This window comes from Phycodurus eques, chromosome 3 (genome assembly GCF_024500275.1).
Source record: "Phycodurus eques isolate BA_2022a chromosome 3, UOR_Pequ_1.1, whole genome shotgun sequence".
Lineage (NCBI taxonomy): Eukaryota > Metazoa > Chordata > Actinopteri > Syngnathiformes > Syngnathidae > Phycodurus > Phycodurus eques.
Window position 1 is genome coordinate 21,739,513 of NC_084527.1, and position 27,994 is coordinate 21,767,506.

The following is a 27,994-nucleotide window of genomic DNA, read 5'->3' on the forward strand; positions in this document are numbered from 1 at the left end:
CAGCATGGAAAAGTATGAGGGGCTATCAGGGACATACTGTAATTCAGGATTACCTCTCACAAGCACTGCTGAAACGCTCTCACATACTACTGAAACACTAGCACAAATACTTCAGAAACGCTCTCACACTCACAACTAAACACTTTCATATGCTCTACTGAAATGTGCATTTCAGAAGGTGTGCTGAATTCCCCATGACGTGTGTGAGAGCGTTTCATTTGTGTGCGAGCGAAATAATATTCAGTAGTTTGAGACTGTTTCACTGGTGTGAATGAAAGCATTTCAGCATGAGTGAAAAAACAATTATGTAGTGTGTGACAGCATTTCAGTATTGTGTGTCAAAGCGTGTCAGTCGTGTAGATGAGTGAAAAGTTTTCAGTAGAACGTGAAAGAACCTCAGTATCGTATATGAGAGTATTTCAATAGTGTGTCTGAGAGCGTTACAGTTACTCAACTGAAACAAGTGAATAGATTTCAGTACTGCTTGTTGGATTGTTTCAGTCGTGTGTGTTTCAGTTACGTTTGAGCAAAAAATTGTGTGTGACAACATTTCAATTGTGCATGCGAATGAAGAAAGTTTCAGTAGTGTGTGTAAGAGCGTTTCAGAATTGCGCAACAAAGCGTTTCAATAGTGCATGTGAGTGAAAATTTGTGAAAGAACATCACAGTCATGTGTGAGTGAAGAACATTTCAGTAGTGTTATGAGGGTGTTTCAGTTGTGTGTGAGAGTGAAGAAATTTCACTCGTTTTTATGACAACATTTCAGTAGTGTGGTGAGAGTTTCAGTTGTGGGTGCGAGTGGGGGGAAAAATCAGTGACGTGTGTGACAATGTTTCAGTTGTGTATGTAAGTGAAGAATATTTCAGTAGTAGAGGATATTTTGTATCAGACCATTTCAGTTGTGCATGTGAGCGGAAAAAATTACTAGTGTGTAAGAGCATCTCAGTAGTGTGTGAGCAAAAGAAAAATTCAGTCGTGTGTGAGAATGTTTCAGTTGTGAATGTGAGTGAAGCAAAATTTGAAGTGTTAGCGTTTCACTAGTGTGTGAGAGTTTCAGTTTTTGTGTGTGTATGTGTGTGAGCACAAAAATTCTAGTGTATGTCAGAAGGTTTCAAATTTGCATGCGAGTGTTTACATTTTCAGTAGTGTGTGAGAGCATTTCAATTGTGTACGAGCAAAAAAATGCAAGAGTGGGTGTGAGAGCATCTCAGTTGTGAATGTGAGTGAAGAAATTTCAGCAGTGTGTGTGAGACTGTTTCACTCGTGTGAATAAAAGCATTTCAGTTGTGTGTGTGAGTGAAGAAAAAACTTCAGTCGTGTGTGAGAGCATTTCAGTATTTTGTATCAAAGCCTTTCAGTTTTGAATGTGAGCAAAAAAAAAATCAAAAATCAATCAGTATGTGGTACATGTGAGCTTGTTTCAGTATTGTGAATGAGAGAGTTTCAGGTGTGTGTGAGAGGTAATCCTCAATGATGCCCCCGCCGGGCCCTCATAGAAAAGCCCTCAGTGTCGCTCCCTCCCGCCATTGCGTTTGTGGCCCTCCGCCCTCCCTCCGGGGCCATCTACACGTCGGTGCTGACGCTGCGTGTGACCACCTCTCGTGTGGCCACGGAGCGGATGAGGTCCAGCTTGCGGTAGAACCCGGCCAGGTCAGCGGGCATATCCAGGTCCTGGTGGACGCTGCGGTACCCACCGCCCAGTCGCCCTCCGTTGCAGAGATGCTCCGGGTGGTGCAGGTAGAAGGGCAGCGTGCAGCGGGCGCACGCCGGGCAGAAGCCGTGCGCCCGCTGGCACCGACGCAGCGGCGGCGGCGGCGTGAAGCTGGCGGGCCCGTTGGCCTCGGTCAGGAAGGTAGGCGGGTATGTCTCTGGTTGGTCACTGTAACGCTCCGGGGTGGGCGGCGTCGGGGGAGCTGACAGAGCCAGGGGGTGCGAAGGAGACATGGTGGACAGCTCTGGTTCCTCCTCCTCCCCTTTCACGGACTCCTCCCTCTTACAGCAGTAATACTGAAAGGGGAGATGAGTGGGCTTCGCTTAGTGCCTGTTACAATGTGTTACAGCGGTATTATATGAGGGGCCGTTAGGGACATTATTCAGGATTAGCTCGTATATGTACTATTCAAATGCTTTCACACACACACAAACTACTGAAAGGCTCTCAAAAGGACTACTCAAACGCTCTCATACACACGAGTCTTGCTCTCCTTCACACTACTCAAATGCTCTCATTGATACTCAAATGCTCTCATTTACACTACTCAAATGCGTTCACACAAGCACGTCAATCACATTCTCGCACACATCACTGGCATTCACGAGTTCATGTCAATCATGCTCACACGTGAATAGTGTCAATCGTTTTTAGGGAGTTCAATTCAAAAAGTGAAATTATAGAGGTACACTGCACACACTCAGAGTGAAGTATTTCATATTTAAAATATGTATTATTTTTGATGATTGTAGCACACAGAAAATAAAAAAAAAATCCCCATTTTGAGAAACTAAAATATAATGTCAAATGAAATAGTCAATGAATTCAAGAAATAAAGTGATTTTTTAATGTAGAAATTAGGCTGGAATTTGCCCTCTGAAAAGTACTTCAGTGTTTAAACACTCTATGAGTAATAAAGAAAAACCTTTCAACTATATTCTAATTTATTGAGATGTCCCTATATTTAAAAAGTCATAAAATATTTGACTGACTGTGTGTAGTCTGGAGTGCATATCTATGACACGAGTTTCACTAGATTTATTTTAAGATAGATCTATCTATCTATCTATCTAAAATGAAAAGTCTAGCATGTTGGATTTTTTTGGGATATCTTCCGCGTAGTGTGACATAACAACGAAAACTCTCCAACAGCGCACCTTGACGTCAACCAATAGGATTGCGTATTGCGCGTCACCTCCCGTGCTTGCCGTTGTCAACAACGCTGGCATGTTTACATACAAACATTAGCACTAGCTTGCTAGGCTACATAACGTTTTGTGTCTTACTTGCAAACCGTATCGTATTAAAAGTTTGTGAACATACCTCAAGCAATCCTTGAATGGATAGCCCATAACGTCATCTCCCAAGCACAGGGTGAGACTGCACGTTTTTTTTTCTCTTTTTGTTCTTCCCCCCCCCAACATTGCCGCAGCGATCAATTGCTTGACAACAACTTGTCGCCATGGTAATGATTATATTCAGTTGCAGTGAAAGGTGTCACGTTTTCTGGTCTTGCCTCCCCGACAGAGTTTGATTTGACAAGATAAAGCTCAGTGATCGTGAAAGACGGGATACGGCGGTACGGAATACATGTTGCCACTGTCTGACCGAGATACTGCAAGTCTGACAACATGCAATTGTGAAATACCAAATTTTTCTTGAACTCTGATCCAGGCATTACATACATTTTATTATTGATATTACGAGGGCCCGGCAGGGGCATCATTGAGGATTACCTCTCACACACACCTGAAAATGTATGACTTGGGTCAAGCGTTTTGGATATCCTTCCACAAGCTTTTCACAATAGTTGGCAGAAATTTTGCCCCATTCGTCCTGACAGAACTGGTGTAAGTGAGGCAAGTTCGTAGGCCGCCTCGCTGGCACATGCCTTTTTCAGGTCTGCCCATAAATTTTCAATAGGATTGAGATCAGGGCTTTGTGATGGCCATAGTTATTACCAGCTCGTTCTGTATTTAATCACGTTGCCTGCTGCCACGTGGGCCTAGAGCCGTGACAATGCCCCAGTCATGCACGGATCACCAGAGGTGTGATGTAATGAAGTACAAATACCGTACTTGGTAACTTTACTGAAGTAGATTTTTCTGGTATCTGTACTTTACTTGAGTATTTATTTTTCTGCCAACTTTGAACTTTTACACCTTACACTTTAACACAAATATCTTTATTTTCTACTCTTTACATTTAAAAGTGTAAGTGGTTTGTTTTTTCCCCTCTGCTTCATCAGAATCAGAATCATCTTTATTTGCCAAGTATGTCCAAAAAACACACAAGGAATTTGTCTCCGGTAGTTGGAGCCGCTCTAGTACGACAACAGACAGTCAATTGACAGAGAACACTTTTGAGACATTGACAAAAAAACATTCACTGAGCAAAAAAGGGTTGCTAGTTATCTGGTAATGCTGATACATTTTTTTTTTTTTTTTTTGACAATTGTGCAAAAACATGCAGTCTTCTAGCACTTAGATCAGTTCGAATGACTAACATTGCAATAGTTACAATTGTGCAACGGGCGCCGAGACTACAAGGAGTGTATGCGGTTTAAAGTGACTAGTAGTGCGATCATCTGGGACGATGTTGATTGTGCAAATGTTGCAGATACTCCTCAGTCAGTGTGCTAATGGAGCAGATGCTACTCTGGCATGAGTGGCCAGTATGGTCAACAACAGATATGCAAATGCATATGAAATGCTTGATTGCATGATTCATGAAATGCTTCAATCCGTCGTCCAGCCGTTAAAAGAGAATACCAGGTGCCGCTGCTCGGCGCCAAATTGAAGCATATTAACTAGATATACGTTCGAAGTGTTGATGGTCAATGTGTCCTGCACTTAACATTAGTTCTTCCAGCTAGCGACCTGCCGTCTTTATCAATGCACAAGCCTCTAATTACAGCTTGGCTGTCATGCCGAGTGGTGGCTTTTGTTGTTTAGTTCGCGAACGTTTCGTTCAGTAGAACAAATCTTTTTAGTGAAGGAACTGAACTGAATCAGTTTGTGAAAGGACTCGTTCTTTTAGCTTGGCCGCCACCAGCCGCCGTGAGGCGAGCGAGTCGGCTGGGAGCGGAAACGGAACTGTTGAAGCGTTCTGTCACTCACTTCTGAATCTTTGGCGAATGACCAATGAGCAGCCAGCGTGCGGGCGGGGGCGGGACTTCATTCAACGTACTGCCATGTGATTTGCGATTCGCCAGCCATGTCGCTCACTTCAGCGAATGACCAATGAGCACCCAGCGTCAGGCAGCGCAGTCCTCGCAGGGATAGCTTTCATTCGCTGCCGTTTCTTCAAGCTAACGGCTAATATTGAGTCAGTCAAGCACATGAAAACAAGCACACGTATTTAAAATAAATGTAAATTAATAATAAATGTTTTTACCGACACATACATATCATTCCCTCTGGGTCTCTAAGGCGAGTATTAAAGCTTTAATAATAATAATAATAATAATAATAATAATAATAATAATACATTAAACTTATATAGCGCTTCTCAAGATACTCAGGCGCTTTTCAACTAATCAGATGACAATAACAGTCAGGTGAGTGAGCAGGAAGCCCGGCTGGCAGGTGCTGGTGTCAGCGACGCTGTCCACCGTAGTGGAATGCAGACAAGTCACGCCGGCTGGCGAGAGCCGAGCTGGACCTCAGGAGACGCGGAAGAATGGTCGGGAGCTGAGTTCGCTGAACGTATGTTCACGACTCACAACCGAAGCTGGGTGTTCGAGAGTTTGCTGAGAGAGAGCGATAGGTAGGTGATCATTTAGCCGTTTTTGTTTTTAATAATCTAGCCTTTCCTATCTTACAATGCATGACAACAACGCATAGTCGGTGAATGTGTTGAGTGAACGTGAACCTCAAGGGTGGATCATTAACTGAATGAGTAAGCACTTGAATGATTTTGTGAAAAAGAACGGAACGATTCAGTGAACGAATCATTTGAACGAATCTTTTTAAGGACCTGATTCGAATGATTCAATACACTCAAAAGAACTGCCGTGCCCATGACGAGTTGTGGCGTTTTTTTTCATCCATCCATCCATTTTCTGAGCTGCTTCTCCTCACTAGGGTCGCGGGCGTGCTGGAGCCTATCCCAGCTGTCATTGGGCAGGAGGCGGGGTACACCCTGAACTGGTTGCCAGCCAATCGCAGGGCAGATAGAAACAAACACCCATTCGCACTCACAGTCATGCCTACGGGCAAGTTAGAGTCTCCAATTAATGCATGTTTTTGGTATGTGGGAGGAAACCGGAGTGCCCGGAGAAAACCCACGCAGGCACGGGGAGAACATGCAAACTCCACACAGGCGGGGCCGGGGATTGAACCCGGGTCCTCAGAACTGTGAGGCTGACGCTGTAACCAGTCGTCCACCGTGCCGCCCGTTTTTTTCAATTATTATTATTTTTTTTAAAATACACCTTAATTCCTATATAATGGGTATCTTTAAATGGCGGGCATCGTCACACGGTCGTATTTTCTCACATACTGTACGCCGCTGCCACAGACTGTCCATCGTCAGTTTTTTGGAAAGCTAGCTTGTTGAAGTGTGGCTCGCTTGCAGTAAATGATGTCACGTTTGAGCATTAACCTAATATTTAAAACATTTATTTCAGTGGGCAAATAAATGTTTGAAATGAATCTAGCTTTTTTATTTTTCACTATTTATTTTGTGTATGATTATTTCAACAGTACAAATAAATGCTTGCCTTTTCATTGAAGCTGACCTGTTTTTACCTTTGTTTTGTCCATTGTTGACTCCAGAAAAAGCATGCCAATCGTCTGGAGAAATACAAAAATCTCCCTTTATGTATTTTATTGTTGAGCCGTAAAATATCAATTTACTTTTTACTTTTTTTACGTAAGTATATTTATAAGTGTGTACTTTTGTACTTTTACCGGAGTTGTTTTTTCCACAAGTATCAGTACTTTAACATAAGTACTGACTATCAGTACTCTTGACACCTCTGCGGATCACGGCATCCTCTTCCGTATGAAGAGAAGTCTTCATGCAAGACATTGGCACCACTTTTAAAGGGAATGAAAGAACTCTCTTCGATTAGACAGGAATGAAGTCAGCTGTGAACACACCCTGATCAGCGCAGACGTCCCACTTTTAAATACACTCGCGGTACTCCGGTCCACAAAAATTCACCAAAACCAAGTCTAGCCCGCCTCCTCACAGAGTTACGCCAAGCACAGTGCTGAATTTGTGCTAGTCAAGAAAATAAAGCCATGTGTGTCTTTTTATATCCAGCCATCCATTTTCCATACTCCTTCTCCTCACTCGGGTCGCGGGCATGCTGGAGCCTATCCCAGCTGACTCTTGGTGAGAGGTGGGGTAGATCCTGGACTGGTTGCCAGCCAATCACCGGGCACATATAAACAAACAACCATTCCCACTCACATTCACGCCTACGGGCAATTTAGAGTTTTCAATTAACCTACCATGCATGTCTTTGGGATGTTGGAGGAAACGGGAGCACCCGGAGAAAACACACATCAGAACGGGGAGAACATGCAAACTCCACACAGGCGAGGCCAGATTTGAAACCGGGTCCTCAGAACTGCGAGGCAGACGTGCTAACCAGTCTGTCACCGTGCCGCCCGTGTGTTTTTATATAGTATATGTAAACATCTTCTTTTCAACCATATGTTACACCATACTAGAGTTACTGTCAGTAACAGTGTGTAATAGTGTAAATGACAGTCTGTTCCACGGTGTTCCAGTTTAGGAAAGGGTGTGTCACACCATGTTACAGTATCAGTAACAGTGTGTTACAGTGTAGGTGACAATGTGTTACAGTGTGTGACAGTGGGTTAGACTTGTTACAGCGTCAGTAACAATGTAACTGTGTAGGTGACCGTGTCTTATTATATAACTGAACATGTTACACTGTGTGAGTGTAGGTGAGGGTGTATTACGTTGTGTTATAGCCTATATGATAATGTCTTATAAGTCTAAGAGTCTGTTACAGTGCACTGTAGGTGACAATGGTTTACACCGTGTGACAGTGTCAGCATGTTACACTCTGTTATTGTGTAGGTGACTATTCATTGCAATAATCCACAGTGTGTTCTTCACTAAAGCCCTGTGAATAACTGTAACTGTGTTACAGTGTTAATTACTGTGAGTCACAGTGTGTTACATTTCCAGTTACTGTATTTCCCGATGTATTACAGTGCTTCATAATATGTTAGAATTTGTTACTGTGTAATTACAAGAGGTCACCGTGTGTGACAGTGACACACAGTGCATGGCAGCGTCAGTTACTCTGTTTCAAGTTGTTAGTGTTGACAATAATTTTTTTTGTGTTAATTACAACAAGTGAGATCGTGTTACAGTTTGTCACAGAGTTATTCAGTAGGTCGAGCGAGCAGACGTACTGTACCTGCAATCTACATAAACACAGCACAGCGACAATGGTGAGTAAGATGACGGCAGCCAAAATTCCACCTGCGATGACCACTGTCCCGGCTGACATTCGAAATGCTCTCCATCAACAGCCTGCAGGGGGCGAGAGAAAGGAGGGTGACCATTCGTACAATACGGAAGAAGAGAAAGACGACGATATTTCGTAGTCATTGGGCCTCGTCAGATTCTTGTTTTTGCTCAGGAACTTTCCTTTCCTATCTTATTGAGCAAGATGACCCGGAATACTGTCCTTTTATCATGTTTGGAGGATATTTTTGATTGGAAATGCCCACAATGTCTCTTTTCAAGCTATTCTAGTCTGCCTTTTCCACCTGGCAGGTGAAACGGTCAAATTTCTCATTGTTACACCACATGTAAATGAGCTTTGCTCTGATTGGATTTTTCATCTTCCCCAATTTAAATATGGAGCACAGCTTGGCTCTGATTGGTCCATATGACTGCGTCTGCTAGCGTCTAGATCGACACTCAGAGCGGCCAAGCATTCATACAGACGTTATGTCCTTTGACGTGACAGATTCGCGTCCCTTGAAAAAGTTTGATCGCAGGTAATTTAAACACACAGAAAGTGCATTTGTTTGTGGATCATCGGTGCGCTCGCGTCCGACGAAGGCGTGCTGTCAGCCGCTACGGCTAGCGCCTCAAGTCACCCCGGCTGGTTTCTTTGATTTTTTTTTTTTACCCCCCCCCCCCGGTTTCACTCCCCATTCCAGCCCCTCCGCCCCACGACTCTCACGGCCAGCGGGAATGCATGTCCCCCATTATTATCATTGTGAAGCACAATTCACCAAGCATTGGATTGTTGGCCCACTAATAGGGAACTTGATTTGAAAAGGGATGTGGATGAAATTGAAAAGAGAAGGGAATGTTTTGTGGTTATGCTCGTAATTCGCTCCCATTCTTTGGAATTGAGCCTGCCACGATGATCAGCACTGAGGAAAATGATCGCAAGCTTCGCTATTTCATCCACTGTTACATCAGAAATTATAAATATAGTTAAGTATTGCTGTAAAACATATGTATACTTCATAGACTGTATTTTTACATCTTGGCAGCGACTGAGTCGCTCACTTAAAACCCGGAAATGCCATGTTACCGTTCAGCTGTGTTGAGTGGTTGAGTACCTATAAAACTGCGTACGTATAAAACTACATCACAATGTAAACAATTTCAAATCCACCCGTTTTGCAAGTCTTCTGCTGTTTATTGAGATTTGCATTCAAGCCGCAAACCTAGATGTCGAACCTAAACCATGTCATAGACTCATTTTGACCTATGTTATGCATAAAACAGTAGAAAAGAAAACTGGGACAACTGAAAACTGAACAACCTTTACAAAAGGAGAGGAGATATATTACCCCAAATTTTGTATGGCAGCAATATTTAAAGCAACAGACCACCGATGAAGTTTACAGACTACGCAGAGACACTCGAGAGTTTCACACTAGATTATTTAAAAATAATTACTAATGAACTTTTTTTAAAGTACAGAACAGTAGATATAAATAGACATCCATCAAGAATATAGTCTTGGTTTTAAATTTGCCCCAATAATTGTAAGACTAACATTTCTAATCATACAGAAAAAACTGCTGTAAACAAAGCATTATAAAATGCTAGGAATAAAACTTCGAGTAAGAGAGAAAAACGACAGACAAAACAAAAAAAGCAAGCTCAATACTTTTTTCCATGATATTTATTCAGAAAACACAGAACATACAAACACAATCACCAGGGTGACATAGAATCAGTGGCAAAAAGGCAGATGATCGTTTTGCAAAAATATTTTATAAAGAGCACATCGATCCAAAGTTTCAATGGTCCTCATATATTGTTTGACATCATTTTAGTATCTGTACACAGTGTAACCTAGATTTAACGGACCCCGATTTAACGGACTTATGATTTAAAGGACAGAAAATGTTTCTAGTTGAAACTCAAAATACCCCTTTGATACAGTCTGTTAGTTCCAGAGATGGCCGCTATTGTTTACTGGTGCTGTGGCGCAATCAAAGGCAGACGCTGGTACTCGTATTTCCGGGTTCTGCTGCTGTTGTCATAGATATGAACACTAGGTCCGGCTAACTACGTGGCGGCCATGTTAGCAGTGGCGTCGGGCCTAGCAAAGGCAGTCCATGGACATATGTGGCGGCCATGTTGGCAGGGGTAACGTTCCCATCACAGGAATTGCATGGCGATTAGCTTAGTGTCGCTGTAGGGACGCAGCTCAAAAGGGGCGTTTCGCATCTTCCTAAATATATCTATGACTGTTCGAACGCTCATTGTGTCTCATCTGTTGAACATTCTATACTGATTTAGGTACAGTATCCTGTTGTCTTTTGTCAAGCCCTTCTCTATGGCATCCAATCGTAATGGAGGTGAAAAAAGGAAGCGGGCTAACTTCGTGGCGCATGAAAGCGACCCTCGACTCGTCCCCACAACTTTCTCCGACCACCTCGTGCCATTATCACCCACCCCAAGCACCAGTGAGGTAAGTTTGGATAAACTTTAAAACTTTTCAAACATTTTCAAGCTTTTTTTATATTTATTTTCCACTGTACTGGGTGTTTTTAAGCCACAAAAAAAGTGCTTCGATTTAACGTCTGACCACCCACCCCTCTTAGTCCGTTAAATCGAGGTTCCACTGTATTTTTTTAATCGTTGTAGAAACACTTTCCATGGGTAGAATCTGTGAATTACTTTAAAAGATACTTCTTTCATTTCATTTTTAAGCAAATATTTTACAGGTAAGGTCCGCAAGCAAGAGACTTACATTAACGGTACACAAATTCATTTGAAACAGTGTTGACCTTTTCTGTATTTGAAAGGAAGCAGCACCTTTTCATCTCTCCTTGACCTCCTTATGTATTTCAACAAAGGGTAAAGAAAGGTGGCATCACGATCATCTTTTCAGGTCCTCGGAATGAATTTGGGAAGGTGGCACGAGGTGACGTCATGCCGTGTGCTAATGTGTGCTGTTAGCGACGACAACATGCGCTTCATTAGTTGAATGTTTATGCAGCGCCTCTTTAATACAAAAAGTAGCACTTTTACCTTATTAAGGCAAACACACTGCTTCAAATACACTGCACATTTCTTATTCATATCTATATTTTATCTCCCTAAAATATTATTATAAATCTTTTTCCAATCCATCCATTGCTTGTATCGCTTGTCCTCATTTGAGTTGCGGATAACTGAAGCAGAACTATTTCAGTAATATCTCACAAAATACATCATTATGTCACTAATACCTCAGAAATGTCGAATTCTCTCTTATATCCCATTTCTTTAGGTTGGCAGCTCTGTTAACGCGGTAGCTTTGTTTTACCATCCCTCCATTTTCATTTGACCCTCCATCCATAATCTTCATCTTAAATCATCTATTGTCATTTTACCATCCACTAATCATCCATCCAGCTTCATCTTCATCTTGCCATCCATCCATCCATTATACATCTTCACCTTATTTCCATCCTTTCATCCATCCATCTCCATCTTACCACGCATGAATCCATTATTCCCTTCCATCTATTCATCCTACTTACATGGCCCTGCTTTTTTCGTTTAATCATGCCAAGTGTGTCACAGACAACCAATGAAGCACCTCTAAAGTGTGACATCACTTAAAGGTATTGTTGATTGTTGCATCACATTCAAGCAGCACACACGTACACGAACATTGACATGCTGATCTTACCCATCACTTTATTGCTGGTCCCGCTTGCAAACGAACACGCACACGTGCCAAGAGTGGGAAAAGTGATTGAGTGCGTCAAAGAAAAGAAAACATACATGTGCACAGCCAAAACAAAAACAAAAAAGTCACCAAACTTGTTTGATTCCCTTTGAGAACATTCTCCACGTACACTGGAAGGCAGTCCAGTCGGAATGAGAACCTCCTGCAGTGAGAAAAGAGCCTCCAGTGACACCGCGCGCAGCCACTCTGCTCCGCTCTGCTGCTGCGGCGGCGCGCTCAGCGTCCAGGCGGCGCAGCGCGTGTGTGTGCGCGTCACATCACAGTTGAGCGTTGGCGCGCACCTGCAGCGAGAGGAACGCGGACCTTCATCCTCATCCTAACCTTGATCTAGTTTGATAAGCCAAAGTCACCAAAGAAGTTCAAAGTTGACACTAGACAAATCTCATTAAAATCTCACTATCATCTCATTAATAATCTTAACAATGTCCCACTTAAATCTTCAGAGGTTTTCACTAATATCTCATTAACATCCCATTACCACCGCACTAACATCTTGGTAATGTCTCACTATTATCTAATTGATATCCCACTAATATGTAATTAATACATCATTACCAGCTCATGGATATCTCATTACCATCTCATGACATCACTAATATACCCTAAAAATCCTAACAATATCACACGGATAATCGCACTAACACCTTGGTAATATCCCACTCTTATCTCACTGATGTCCCACTAATATCTCATTAGTAGTTCATTAAATCTCACTAATATTTCACCAAAATGTTCAGAATAGTGGTTACCACTATCGCACTGCTATCTCGTTACAATAAAAAACACTGATATCCCACTAATATATATTCTCATGACACCTCACTAAAATATCCCAAAATCTTAACAGTATCTCAATGATATCTCATTACATCACACATCATATCACACTAATATCTTGCTAATATCTCGTGCTGCGGGTCTCCAACGTCTGTTGCGTGGCTGTGTCTCCAAAGCGACATGGAACAATGCTATTCGCTAGCTGATGTGCAAGGAATGTCGGTGCCCTCAAAAACGGGCAAACGTGTTTTTATACATTTTGAAGAAATTTCACTACGCAAGTGATTATCTGGAAAGCATAAAAATGCGAGCGCAGTCAGTACAGCCTCAATCATTATTCAGGAGGTTTGTAAAATGGAAAAAAATGTTAATCTGTATTGTTATTACAGATGAGGCACATTTGAAAGTAGCAATAATGGCCTCAACAATAACAAGAGCAACCTAACTAGAGAATGATGTTTACAATCCAAGATGTCTTCATTATCCCAGAGGGGGCAGTTTGTTTATTTTGTATCTTGTATCTCCAAAAAGATAAGGACTTCAAACTATTGCACTGTTGTTATAATTTTCTACGTTTTGTTGCACTGATTAAAAAAAATTCGTATATTTGTATCTGTTTATTTGATTTGCCTTATTTGCTCAGTATGCCTATATTATGTTGGGGGTCAGTGTTTCAAATGTTGGCTAGGGTGAGTGTTGTTAACTGAAGACGTTAATAAAATGTTGAACTACTCTCTAGCTTCCTTAGTTTTCAGCACAGATGCTTTAAAACTATTTTAAAATGTTTTTAAAAATTGCAAAAAATCGAGAGTAATCGAGATTTGACGATATGAAAAAAAAAAATTATTTAAAAAAAAATATTTTTTTTGCCAGATCGCCCAGCCCTATTATATATATTAATATCACACTAATACTGTATATCAAAGGTTATCCCATTACCATCTCACTAATAAATTGCTAATATCACACTATTTAATCACTGATATCATATGGAGCGCTCACTCACTAATTTCACTGATATTCACTAATATCTTGCTAATATCTCACTAATATACTGTATCTAAAGAAAAAAAGGCAGAACAAGAAGAAGAAAATGTTTCAGGTGGTGAATAATTCAGAGGTGGAAGCGGGCTGAGATTTCAGTGTCTTGTGCAGACAAGAGTGTGTAATATGCATGAGCCCTTACTCTTACTCCTTTTACCTCGACGCACACATCGACGCACGCACCCACACACACAGACACAACGCTCAGCAGTATCACAACGACATCGACGCAATGTCCGTCGTCTTCTCAGATGAATGAGAAAATGCCGAATCATTAAAAACCTCCCATGTCCAGGCAGGTCCACGCATCATCAACATCACACTGAAGGTTCCAACCGTAACCAGTAACTGAAGGTTATAGGTTTGGAGACTCTCTGGATATGCAGCTAAATAAGGACATAGGGATAATTCTAGACCTGGCTATGCTCCGGTTCTGCAGATGACCTCAATCTAGGTCCTCTAGCTGGTGAAATTATGTACTTGAATTAAGTCAGCTCTAGTTCTAAAGCTTCCGACTACATTTGGGGTTCTACACCCTATGACACACTGATCATACTAAAAGCGCTACAGCTAGTGACGCTCTGGATTTTAAGATAACCTCACTTTCGATAATTGAGTTGCTGAGGCTCGAGTAGACTTCTAAAGCTGACTCAATTTTGTGTTCTAGAGCTACTTATACTCTGGGCTATAAATCCGATGCCATTGAAGGTTCAAGAGCTTGAGACAGTTGAGACAAGTAGTAGAGATGGGATATTTTATGTTGTGTTCTGGAGCTAGTTACATAGGTTATAGAGCTCACTCACACCCAAACTCGATGATTTAGTGGTCATTTCTTTTGAGCTTTTACTGTTCACAATGTGTTCTAGAGCAGTGATTCTCAACTGGTGGGCTGGGACCAAAAAGTGGGTCGCAGACAGCAAGTAATTATTTTTATTTTTTTCATACATGTATTCCAATTCTGATTTCTCCGCTACAGTACAGAGGCGTACCAAATTCCGACACAGATCATACTAGGAAAGCGACAATAAATGTTACCTCCTCATTCGCTAGCCACTAGTTTATTCTGTGCGGGTCCTTGGGTGACAACAATTGAGAACCACTGTTCTGGTGAACCTCACTCTGTTTTGTAGTAACCTCACTCTGTTTTGTAAATATAATAATTTCTAGAGCCAGTGACTCTAATCCCACTGAAGGTTCTGAAGCTGTGATTAACGGGTGATTCCACTGTGGTTCTAAATCTGTCCTGTTATTGCGCTCTGAAGGTGTGGAACCTTTGGCTTTCAAGAGCTGACCACATTGAAGGTTCTAGAGCTGGAGACAGTGGTTCTGCAGTTAACTTCAGTCTATTTTCTGAAGATGGTGAAATTATCTTCTACAGTTGCCACGTTCTGATTCTAAAGCATGGTAGTTTCTCAGTGATGACTAAAGAAAAGCAGTACACTAGCCAAGTGGGTCCGTGAACACACAATTGTGACTGACGAGTTGCGAGCTTGTCGTACGAGAATGCGTCGTGTTCGGCTCAACAAGCGGGAGGAACATGCCGAGAGAATGTTTGTTCATCTTGTTGTCGACGAGTATCTTTGTCGACTCCAATTTCTTCTGCTCCACTTGAAGCTTCACTAGGATACACAAACACACAGACACACACACACACAGATACACACACACAAACACGCAGACTGATAGAAACCTTTCTGCCCGGAACGTCAGCATAAAGACACAATTTTCCATACACTTGAACACAACAGAACCCGCAAATCAAACCAAAGCTAAGGAGATTCTACAAAGTTGTTCAGTTTTTGACCTTACTTTGCATTCCAGTGCCAGTGACACTCTGGGTTCTAATTATAACCACACTGAAGGTCCAAGAGCTAATGACTCTGGTTCTGCGTTTTACTTCATTCGAGATTATCTGCTTGGTGAGACTATGTTCTAGAGTTAGCCCCACTAAAGCTCATCTAATGGTGGGTTCTAGTTTGGGTTTTAATTCTATCCACATGGCAGGTTCTGCAGCTCACTTCACTCGAAGTTCTCGATACTATCTAGTGGTTGGTGGGACTTTGATCTAGAGTGGATCCGGCTGATGTGCTAATGTTATCCTAGTTTTGGGTTGTAGTTTGTTCTTGTGAACTCTTATCGGATTCTAGAGCTAATGACACTCATTGTGCTAACGCTGAACATACAGAAGGTTCTAGAACTGGAGACATGCTGATTGTGTTTTCTTGTTAACACATCAACAACAACAGTTATGATGATAGTACATTTTATTTGTAAGCACCAGGACGGCATGAAAAGAAAGGCGAATAACATGATAATGATGATGATTCCCCCAGAGAGACTGTGATGGTGACTCCCTGACAAAGGCAAGCTGAAGCCAACGCGAGGCTTTATGCCAGGGAGCACGGGCAAGCATCTCGTGAATCTCTTGAATAATGGAAACATCTCCATTTAAAGGCTCTCCAACACTCTGACCCCACTTTTGGGAAAAAGCTTCTTTTTTTTTTTTTTCTCTCCAAGCAGAATATTCCGGCTCATCTCCACTGAAGCGCACGGGAGAGGAGCGTCGCCACATGAGGAGGCTTTTATGTGGGGAGGGGCTTGAAAGCTCGCCGTCTCTCACTGTCATCTTCCCGTTGCAGCCTCTACCCACACCAACACCGACCAACGCCAAAGTCCAAAGACCTGCCAAGTCATCCCAGCTAAAAAAATAATATTTTTTTTTTAAAGTTTAGCGGTGCCTTTTGTTTTCAGTCATGCTAATTGTACCTCATGAATATTCAGCGGCGGCTGTTTGCATGTCGCTTGGGATGTACGGAACATGACGTGAGGCACCGCTCATACGGGACAGCTTGGATGGGAAATCTTCTTGGGGATGTCTCATATGGGACATCTCTTTGCAATGCCTGGTATGAGAAGTCTTGTATGGGACATCTTGTTAAGGGATGGCCATCCATCCATCAGATCATATTAGATCTTATGTACTTTGCATCTGGGGCATCGTGTTACAGACCTCTCATACGGGACTTATTTTAAAGACATTTTGTTAGATTTCTCACATACTGTACGGGACACGCCAGACATCCTTAAATCGGACATGTCAGATGTCTCATACATCGTCAGATGTCCTTATGTCCGTCTCATGGAGGATATCTCATACAAGAGATCTCATTACGGATGAGTCATACGGCGCATTTTGTTAAGGACATCTCCTTACAAGATGTAGCTTTAGGGACATCTCGTTAGGAGGTCTCATCCAGGTCATCTCGTATGGGACATCTTAGGGACATCTCGGACAGGAGCTCTCATGTTGAAGATCTCATACAGGACATCTTGTATGGGACATGTCGTTAGCGACGTCAAATATCGTACATCTTATGCGGCATACCTCGTTAGGGATATGTCATAAAGAATATCTTGTATAGGACATTTTATCATGGTATGTCTCATTAGGAACATCTCGTTAGGAAGTCTCATACAGGACATCATGTACGGGACATCTTTGCGACATCTCAGACAGGACATCTCATTTGGCACATCTCATGCGGGACGTCTTGTATGAGACGTCGTTAAGCCATGTCAAAAATGGGACATCTTGTACGTGACATCTCTGTAGAGACACTTTCTTAGGGATATCTCATAGAGGACATCTTGTTCAGGACTCCTTACATACATCTCACACGGGACATCTCGTTAGGAAGTCTCATATGGGACACTTCATGATGATGTCTCTTTACCAAGAACTGCTATGCCATGTCTCATACGGAACATCTCATTATTAACATTTCATACGGGACATCTTGTTCTGGACAACCCGTTTGGGATGTCTCATATGGGACATCTCCTTATGCATGTTTCAATAAGGATATCTGATACTAGGAGTCTTATTTAGGCACGTGTCATACTGGACATCTTGTTCAGGACATCTCCTTATGTCCATTTCATACGAGACATCTCATAATGGTCATCTTATATGGCTGTCTCAAGGGGAACGTCTCCTACGGGACATCTTTTTCAGGTCATCGCCTGATAATCTCATACTGGACATTGCATGCTAATTGTGCCTCATGAATATTCAGCTTCGGCTGTTAGTGTACATAAGCGTGTGGGTGGTGGCAGCCCAAGCATTTGTAACTCCACAGAAGGGAGGCTGGCAGGTGGGTCAGACAAGGAGGGGCCGGCACCACCCACCCTGCTGCCATAGAGGCCAAAGGCATGCAAGGACTAGAGAGACACTCAAGTGTCGCTACTTTTGCGTATGTTGACAATGGAGTGTTAATTGTGACACAACAAAGATGGTAAAAGCCAAAGAAAAAGCTCATCTGAAAAAGTACATCTCGCAAGAGATGTCTCATAGGGACCTCTTCTTATGTCTGTCTCGTATGGGACATTTCATCAGGCACATCTTTATTTTCTTTATGCACGTCTCATTTGAAATAACTTGTTTGGGAACGTCTCATTCGTTTTACACGGAAGCTCTCATACACAGCGTCTCACGCAGGACATCTCAGATGAGACATCTCATAAAGCCATCTTCAGAAGTTCCACTTTGCCTCCTCCTGAAATGCTTTAAAGTGGAAAGTAGTCATTTCCAGTTTTCTTGAGCGTTAGCAGTGATACCGCCAGGCGAGCTACTTCCGCTAGTGGGAACAAGCGGGATGCGCTGCCGTGTGATGACAGGTGACGTGAAGATCAGTGTGTGCAACCAAATGCGCTTGTGCATTTTTTATACAGAGGCCGCCAGCTTCTTCTTCCTGCGCTCCACTCGCCTTCGGAATATCAAGAAGATGATTCACTGCCGTCTTGGAATGCGACCTGACAGTCACGTGATCCTCACACCGTTTGACACAACATGAATGCCGCGGCATCTCCAGTGTGTATGGGATGTACCATACTGAACATCAGTGATGTCGCTCCCAAAATCTGGTCCTCCGGTGACATCATAAGTAATCTAGTGCGTTACTTTTTATATTAGAGTCGTCAGATTACAGTTACTTTGATTTAGCTGCTAATAGTTACTTGTCTGTTCACCAGAACCAGAGCTTAACATGCTTTTGCACACTATCCTATTTATCGTCAGGCAACAGACCTTTATCATTAATAACAGTCACGGTGCATGTCATAAGTGAAGACCAATTTTCAGCCTTTGTTTTACTAATGGCTAATAAAACAGTCATAAACACTATATTGTTAACTATCCAGAACTAAAATGCACACAATGACTAAGTACAATATCGAAAAAAGGTAAAATATTGATCAACGGAGCCGTCTGGGGCAGTGACGTCACGTGACGTGTAGCGCGTTTGCCGCAGATAGTCAAATCACGTGTACCCAAGCAGCCAGTCAGCGGCGCAAACACAATGGACGCTAACGAGGGATTGACATACTTCAACTGGAAATACAATCACTACTTTGAGTTTCTCTAAGGAGGACAATACTAAGGATCATTGTACACTATGCGCGCGCACACACACACAGTCGCCTTCATGGACCCACACACAATCGGCAGGGTTGCTACAGTCTGTGTTTTCTGTCTGTCTGTCTATCTATCGATCTATCAGTTAAGAGTCTTTCAAGAAGTGTACTGGGAATGGTGTGCTTGTTTATATTTAGGTGGCTATTTGGCATGTCAAGTCTGCTCTAAGTTGCTCAGTTTAATGTGGCTTCAACTACACATTTTGTATTATTATTTTTATTGTTTTCATGTTGATGACATCATTCTGTAACTTGTGTGGCGTACATTACCAAGTAATGGGTACGGGTAAGCTAAGGCTTTTTTTTCTACTGTGGATAAGTGCTATTCCTGCCACTTGACAGCTGCTGAAAGTAACTAAAAAGTTACTTGTTTCTAACTTAGTTACTTTCGAAAATCAAGTAATCAGTAAAGTAACAAAGTTACTTTTTCAAGGTAACTGTGGCAATACTGCTGAACATATTGTCCTCTTCTTAGGGATGTATCAGACATATGATTAGAAATCGTTAGGGACATCCCGTACGGAACATCTGAATGACAAAGTCTCATATCATATGGGACTTATCATTAGGGACGTCTTATACATACACGGCATAACTCATACTGGACATCTCGTATGGGACGTCTTGTATGAGGCATCTCGTACTGGAAACCTTGACAGGAAGTCTCATATGGGATGTCTCCTATGCGATATTTAATTTGTAACATATCGTTAGGGACGTCTCATTGGGGACAGCATGACATTTCATACCGGGACATTTAATTGGGGACATCTTGTTTTGGGGCGGGGATCCGATCCCCGGCTACAGAAGCTGGCTCTAGGGATGTGGAATGTCACCTCTCTGGCAGGGAAGGAGCCCGAGCTGGTGTGTGAGGTCGAGAAGTTCCAACTTGATATAGTCGGACTCGCCTCCACGCACAGTTTGGGCTCTGGTACCAGTCCTCTCGAGAGGGGTTGGACTCTCTTCCACTCTGGAGTTGCTCACGGTGAGGACATCGGGGACAGTGCCTCTGGATTGGCAGACTGGGGTGGTGGTCCCCCTTTTTAAGATTGGGACCGGAGGGTGTGTTCCAACTACAGGGGGATCACACTCCTCAGCCTCCCTGGTAAGGTCTATTCAGGGGTGCTGGAGAGGAGGGTCTGTCGGGAAGTCGAATCTCAGATTCAGGAGGAGCAGATTCAGGAGTTTTTCGTCCTGGCCGTGGAACAGTGGACCAGGTCTACACCCTCGGCAGGTCCTCGAGGGTGCATGGGAGTTCGCCCAACCAGTCTACATGTGTTTTGTAGACTTGGAGAAGGCGTTCGACTGTGTCCCTCGGGGGGTCCTGTGGGGGGTGCTTCGGGAGTATGGGGTACCGAACCCCCCGATACGGGCTGTTCGGTCCCTGTACGACCGGAGTCAGAGTTTGGTCCGCATATCCGGCAGTAAGTCGGACTCGTTTCCGGTGAGGGTTGGACTCCGCCAAGGCTGCCCTTTGTCACCGATTCTGTTCATAACTTTTATGGACAGAATTTCTAGGCGCAGCCAAGGCGTAGAGGGGGTCCGGTTTGGTGGCCTCAGTATTGCATCTCTGCTTTTTGCTGCTGATGTGGTTCTGTTGGCTTCATCAAGCCGTGAGCTCCAACTCTCACTGGAGCAGTTCGCAGCCGAGTGTGAAGCGGCTGGGATGAGAATCAGTACCTCCAAATCTGAAACCATGTTCCTCAGTCGGAAAAGGGTGGCGTGGCCTCTCCGGGTCAGGGGATGAGATCCTGCCCCAAGTGGAGGAGTTCAAGTATCTTGGGGTCTTGTTCACGAGTGAGGGAAGAACGGAACGGGAGATCGACAGACGGATCGGTGCAGCGTCTGCAGTGATGCGGACTTTGTATCGATCCGTTGTGGTAAAGAAGGAGCTAAGCCGAAAGGCGAAGCTCTCGATTTACCGGTCGATCTACGTTTCTACCCTCACTTATGGTCACGAGCTGTGGGTCGTGACCGAAAGAACAAGATCCAGTATACAGGCGGCCGAAATGAGTTTCCTCCGCAGGGTGTCCGGGGTCCCCCTTAGAGAGAGGGTGAGAAGCTCGGTCATCCGGGACGATCTCAGAGTAGAGCCGCTGCTCCTTCACATCGAGTGGAGCCAGATGAGATGGCTGGGGCATCTGATTCGGATGCCTCCCGGACACCTCCCTGGTGAGGTGTTCCCGCCACGTCCCACCGGGAGGAGACCACGGGGACGACCCATGACACGCTGGAGAGACTATGTCCTTCGGCTGGCCTGGGAACGCCTCGGGATCCCCCCGGAAGAGCTGGATGAAGTGGCTGGGGAGAGGGAAGTCTGGGCGTCCCTGCTAAAGCTACTGCCCCGCGACCCGACCTCTGATAAGCGGTAGAAAATGGATGGATGGATGGATCTTGTTTGGCACATCTCATTATGGACGTCTCATATGGGACATCTTTTTAGGGACACCTTATGTAGGACATATCATATGGGACATTTCGTAATACAAAATCTCACACTAGACTAGACTTCTTAGTGACACGTCATTGCAGACGTCTTTTGAGACGTTTCATAGAGGGCATCTCTTTTGAGGGGTCTTTCATACCTTATTAGAGACGTCTCATACAGGACATCTTCTTAGGAGAATATCGTTACTGACGTCACATACAGCACAGTTTGTTACGAAGTCTTATTAGGGACGTCTCGTTCGGGACGTCTCATACGGGACCTTTCATATGGTAGTGACAACTTCTTACATACATCTCCTATAAAACATCTTTATGGTGACGGGACAAAACGCCAAAAGTGAAGTGTTGCGTTTGAGTCCCATTTTGTTGTCATATTGTTTAGTTTAAAACTAAAGAGTTACTGTCCACAGTGGAGAGGGAAAAAGTTTTGGTATTGTCCGGATTAAGGATTTGTTTGCGCTGGTCAATGTTTTATATGGAGGACGGCTGCGAGTCAAAGTGCAGACGTAGCTCAGCACATATTTGTGCCTGATGCCCATTCCCAATAATAGGAACGCTTGGACTCAGGTGAGTGTGTCTCCCCATCGTCTTTGTGTTGTTTTTGTTCCTCAACGTCATTTGATGCCCTTCTTGTTATCCGTCATTTGTTTTTTGTTCTTTGATGCCCATCGCATCATCCTTAATTTGTGTTTTTCCTCGGTGTTGTTTGATGCCTTTCTCATCCTCCTTCACTTATTTAGTTTTTTTCCTCGGCTTCATTTAAAGCCCTTCTCATCATCTTTCACTTGTTTTGTTTTTGTTCCTCAACGTCATTTGAGGTCCATCGCGTCATCCTTCACCTGTGTTGTTCCTTGATATCATTTTGATGCTTTCTCATCCAGTGTCGGACCGAAACAAAATGACCAAGGGGTGGGTTCCTCTTTTGCTGTTGGCTCTGGTGCACCTGATCTGCGCCAGACCGGACTACAGCGATCACCAGCCAAGATCAGGTCTGGTCACGTGGAACACAATCCTGGCAGAATGACCCCTTAAACCAGTAGTTCTCAATCTGGGGTCCCCGGGAATCCCTGCCCTGTAAAGGTCTGAACATTATTCATCCATCCATTTTTACTCATTGTAAATAATAAAGAAATAGTATTTCCGTAATTTCTCACGTATAATGCGATCTTGAGTATAAAACACAGCCCTAAAATCGACCCCAAACATCAGCAAAACCTTCTATGTATAACAAACCCCATTGATTTGGTGCTATTCAATGCTCAAAACGTTAAGTATTATCCATATTTATAGTTTTTCAAAGAAATTTTCTGCTCTGTGTGCATGAACTGACGTCCGTGTCGCTTCCTCACCATGCATTTCTATTTGAGTTCTCATATTCGCAAAGAACAAAAGACGGTGATGGACTCAAATCAGTGCTCAATGATACAGTGAGTATAACATTTTAATAGTACTGTTAAAAATAATAGTCTTACCGTGTAGGCTGCATTGGATGACTCAAGCCGCTGGTTAATAGTTGGTATATAGTCCACCCGGTGTTGTTTTTTCACAGGCCGTTGTTGTGCTTCAAGTCTGGAGATTGTAGCAGTCCTCTAATGAGGAAAACTCGTTGATGTCCACAATATTTTTCAGAGGTTGAAGTGGGCATAGGTAGAGATGTCCATATACATTTTAGTGACATTAAGCTACATCAAGATTTTTCTCTATAGTGAGCAGTTAGAGGAGTTGCCAAAAGCTCTCCAATGAAGTCGAACATGTTCAATTTCACCGCAACTCCTTGGCCACCTGGCTAGTCTCCAGGAGACGTCACAGAGATGTCTCCGCAGCCAGCGGAGAGATACAAGAAAAAGTAAATAGTGAGTGGAGTTGCACTGACTGAACACATGCACACATCCACGTCCTGTCCATGACCCAGAAGATATGATATTGATGTGGCAGCGCACATGAGTACGTCATCATTCTGTAAGCAGCACTTTTTCAGATTCATATACACTGTATACATTTGGGCAGCACAGTGGACGACTGGTTAGCACATCTGCCTCACAGTTCTGGGGTCAGGGTTTCAAATCCCGGTCCCGCCTGTGTGGAGTTTGCATGTTCTCCCCGTGCCTGCGTGGGTTTTCTCCGGGCGCTCCGGTTTCCTCCCACATCCCGAAAACATGCATGGTAGGTTGATTGACGACTCTAAATTGCCCGTGCCTTGCGATGGCTGGCGGCCGGTTCAGGGTGTACCCCACCTCCCGCCCGAGGATAGCTGGGGTAGGCTCCAGCAGCCCGTGACCCTAGTGAGGATAAGCGGTAAAGAAGATGGATGGATGGATGGATTTAATGTTTATTAATTTATTTTATTCAATAATTGTTGAATTTATTTATTGAAAATGATACTAAAATAAACATGAAGTCCCCAATCGGTTGATTTTACAAATCTAAAACTATGGCCTTTGTAGATTTAGGGTTATCACAAGATAGTTATGTTTAATTGGTGTTAGGATTATGAGAGGGTCCTTGGCTAAATCCCTGCCCTGTAAAGGGTCCCTGGACCCCAAAACGTTTGAGAACGCCTGCTTTAAATGTCACAACGTCACAAAATGCCTTCAAATTGAGTCGACGGTGATTGGTGACTCTTGTGTGTGTGTGTGTGTGTGTGTATGATTCCAAGGTTCAAGTTTGGCGAAGTATACCATGGGCACCCTTTCCAGGTTTTCCTGGTGGCTGGATGAAACGTTGTCAGGGCTTGGTGACACTCGCAAGTTCACACCGACCGCTAGAGGTATCACATGACTTGACTCGAGTCAGCCTTGCATCACAAATTTTAAGACTTGGGACTTTCTTGGCAACATCTTATGAAAGACTCAGTTTGACTTTGGAACTACATGACTTGACAAAGTCCTGGCTGTTTGCACATGAAAATCTTCAATTTCTTGGTAGCACACCACCTTACATTTGTTTTGTTTTCTGCTACTGTGGGATTATATGTTGTGACTGAGCAAAATTGTATGACTTGAATAATGACTTGGTTAACCCAAGTAATGACTTGACTAGAATTGTTTGAAATTTAATGGGACTCTACTTGACTTGCTCAGAACAACAAGGACACTCTAGTAGAACGTTTAGGGCGCACTGGTAGAACAGTTAAGATGCACTAGTAGAACCACTACTACAACCCCAATTCCAATGAAGTTGGGACGTTGTTAAACATAAATAAAAACAGAATACAATGATTTCCAAATCATGTTCAACCTATATCTCATTGAATACACTACAAAGATGTGTTTAACGTTTATGTTTTGTTTTATGTTTAACACAACGTCCCAACTTCATTGGAATAGGGGTTGTAGTAAGACTAGTGTGCACTAGTAGAAAGACTCGGGTACACTAGTAGAATGACTACGATGCACTATTAGAACGATTTTAGACTCCTGGGAAACGAGTCTCCGATGTGTCGTTGGTGCTGTGATTGTTTTCAATCCTTTACACAGAACCTGCTCTCAGTCCCGCTCTGGAAAACATACGCCCGGAACAACCACCCATCAAAAGGGCTCTGAGGGGGTCAACGGGTTTCTTGAGAAGCGCGCAAGAAGCCAGATCCATGGATTTTGAAGAAACCAACCTGGACTGGAAGTGGTGGAACGGCTACCTCCCGGATGGGGCCGTGTCAATCTACAACTCATATTCCCAACGCGTGGACTACATCTGTAAGGTGAGCTGCCAATCGGGCTACTACGACTCCACTAGCAGCAACCCTGCCTGCTCCTACACCTTGGACGGGGCGGGGTACACCTCTACGCAGTTTTATCTGCTGGTCAACAAAGACAGCTTTGAGATTCTGGAGTGGAAAGAGGGCTCCGACGGTTCAGTCACAGCCAATTCTATTAGGACCTGTGCCAACGAAGACATTTACGTTGGGAAGAATGAGTACGGATTGGGGGAAGTGAAGGTTCGCGACAAGAAGTTCCACCTTCCCTGGGGCGGAAGCTGTTATTCGTACGGTACTTACCAGGTCCTGGAGACATACAAAGACATCGTGAGAGAGCACTTGATGGACGTCATGTACCAAACAGCGGGCGTCACCCCCTTAAAGTATCCCCCTGAGGTGTTGAACAAGGGCACAATATTCAACTACGAGTGCCAGACCCTCAACCACATGACCACCCTCTCCAAGACCGTCGTGTCATCCAGCAAATGGGAGATCAACTTCTCAGTCACAGTGGGAGTCGGCACCACCATCGTGACCAAAATCCCCTTTATACTCAAAGGGCAGATTTCCTTCAATTCCGCCTTCACCTATAAATTGACCAAAGAGAGCACCTATACCGAAACCACCATCCACGCTCTGACGCTGGAAACCGTGGTGCCCGTCAGCCACTCATGCACGATCGAAATGCTAGGGAAGAAGTACGGATTGGACATCCCGTTCACTGCGCGCCTCAAGCGCACCTACCGTAATGGGGAGACCACGTGGACCACCATCACTGGGACCTTCAGGGCCGTCCAGATATCGGAGGTCCAAGCTGACATGGAACGCTGTGAACTTCTCCCTGATGTTAAGCCTTGTTAAGGTGTTCGGCTGTGTGTGAAACTGCAATAAAAATAATGTACACCATGAACCTGCTTCAGCTTTTATTAAAGTAATGAACACATCCATCCATTCACCCAGTGCACCCCTGACAATCAATTACCAGGGTATGCACAGAGACACTTTCAATTTCACATCCTCCATTTATCCAACCATTCTTTCATACACCATCGATCTATCATTACACTCACCCAAGCATCATGCTTTTTTCATTCATCTATCCATCCATTTATCAATCAATCCATCAACCATTCTTTCATCCATCAATCATTACTCGCTGTCTTGAGCTGCCCTGCAGTTCTATAGTTGGAGCCTGGGTGGCGCTTTGCGCCCTCTCGGTGTCTCTCTCCCCTCCCCTATTCTCTTTCCAGGACCTTCCTCGGCCACGCACATGTCAGCAATCAGCCCTCGTTACCACCTGCATTTAAGCCCGCCTGATCCCGGAAAACCTTGCCAGAGTATTGCAGCTTCTCCAGCGGTAGCACGGCTCACCTGTCTCAAGTAAGCAACCTAATTCCTTGCCATCGCTCTGACCCCCGTGTTTCTCCTTATCCTCCGTGTTCCCTCCGTGCTCCTCGTCAAGTGGACTCCTGCCACCACGCTGTCAAGTCTGCCGCATGTCCCTGCCTCCACCACCTGCCAGCGCACATCAAGGACTATTCTCATTGCCCTTTCAATAAACTGTTCATCACAACATTTCGGCCTCTGCCCGCTGTTGGGTCCAGCATCTATCCGATCGTGACACTCTATCCATCCATTCTTTCATCAATGAATCCATCCATCCAACTATACATTCTTTACTTGCTTCGTTCATTTCTCTTTCCAGCCATTCTTTTATTCATCTATCTATCTATCTATCTATCTATCTATCTATCTATCTATCTATCTATCTATCTATCTATCTATCTATCTATCTATCCATTCTCTGGCACAAGAAAACACTCCACTATTTAGAATCAGAATCATCTTTATTTGCCAAGTATGTCAAAAACACATAAGGAATTTGTCACCGGTAGTTGGAGCCTCTCTAGTACGACAACAGACAGTCAATTGACAGAGAATACTTTTGAGACATAAAGACATTGAAAAAAAAAAAAAAGAAGAAAAAACCCAAAACAGTCACTAAGCAATAAAAGGTTTCTAGTAATCTGGTAATGCCGGTACATTGTTTATGTTTGACAAGTGTTCAAAAAGATGCAGAGTCCTCTTGCAATTAGAGCAGTTTGAAATGACTAATAGAACAATAATCCGGTGCAATGACCATTGTGCAAAGGGCGCCGAGACTTCAAGAAATGTATGCAGTTTAAAGTGACTCGTAGTGTGATAATCTGGGACAATGTCAATTGTGCAAATATTGAAGATGCTACTCAGTCGATTGTGCAACTGTTGCAGAAGCTACTCAGGCATATGAGTAGCCGGTATTGGTCAACAACAGATATGCAAATAGTGCAGCGTTGCGAAATTATTACAGTGAGCGCAAGAGCAATGTATAATTGGACTGACAGAAATGTGACAACAAACTCAAGACAAAAAAAATGGCAGCATGTTCTAATGGAATTGCAAGTTAACCGCTTAAGAAGTTAATGGCAAGAGGGAAGAAGCTGTTGGAATGTCGGCTAGTTTTAGTTTGCATTGTTCGGTAGCGCCTACCTGAGGGAAGGAGGTGGAAGATCTGGTGACCAGGATGTGGAGGGTCCAAGAGGATTTTTCTTGACCGTGTTCAGCTCCAGGTTGTGTTGGCCGCACCACAGCTCCAGCCGCT

The 27,994-nt window shown here is 43.6% G+C and overlaps 2 protein-coding genes across 4 annotated transcripts; one reads left to right on the forward strand and one right to left on the reverse strand.

The window, feature by feature from the left end:
- Window positions 1-1,563: 1,563 nt before the first annotated feature.
- LOC133400238 (protein FAM163B) lies at window positions 1,564-12,072 on the reverse strand. The gene is made up of 3 exons (XM_061672689.1): window positions 11,859-12,072; window positions 8,118-8,233; window positions 1,564-2,007 (listed from the first exon to the last, which is right to left on the reverse strand). Exons 2-3 carry the CDS (start codon window positions 8,208-8,210, stop codon window positions 1,564-1,566), a joined length of 537 nt encoding a protein of 178 aa, XP_061528673.1. The 5' UTR covers window positions 8,211-8,233; window positions 11,859-12,072.
- LOC133400183 (natterin-3-like) lies at window positions 5,160-26,399 on the forward strand. 3 transcript variants are annotated; one of them, XM_061672589.1, is made up of 5 exons: window positions 5,160-5,479; window positions 10,506-10,649; window positions 22,541-22,648; window positions 24,316-24,426; window positions 25,136-26,399. In XM_061672589.1, the coding sequence occupies exons 3-5, from the start codon at window positions 22,558-22,560 to the stop codon at window positions 26,212-26,214; spliced, it is 1,281 nt and encodes a 426-aa protein (XP_061528573.1). In that variant the 5' UTR covers window positions 5,160-5,479; window positions 10,506-10,649; window positions 22,541-22,557; the 3' UTR covers window positions 26,215-26,399. The 3 variants fall into 3 exon arrangements, with proteins under 3 accessions (XP_061528573.1, XP_061528575.1, XP_061528574.1); XM_061672591.1 differs by lacking the exon at window positions 10,506-10,649; XM_061672590.1 differs by lacking the exon at window positions 5,160-5,479 and having other exon boundaries at window positions 10,492-10,649.
- The last annotated feature ends 1,595 nt before the right edge of the window (window positions 26,400-27,994 follow it).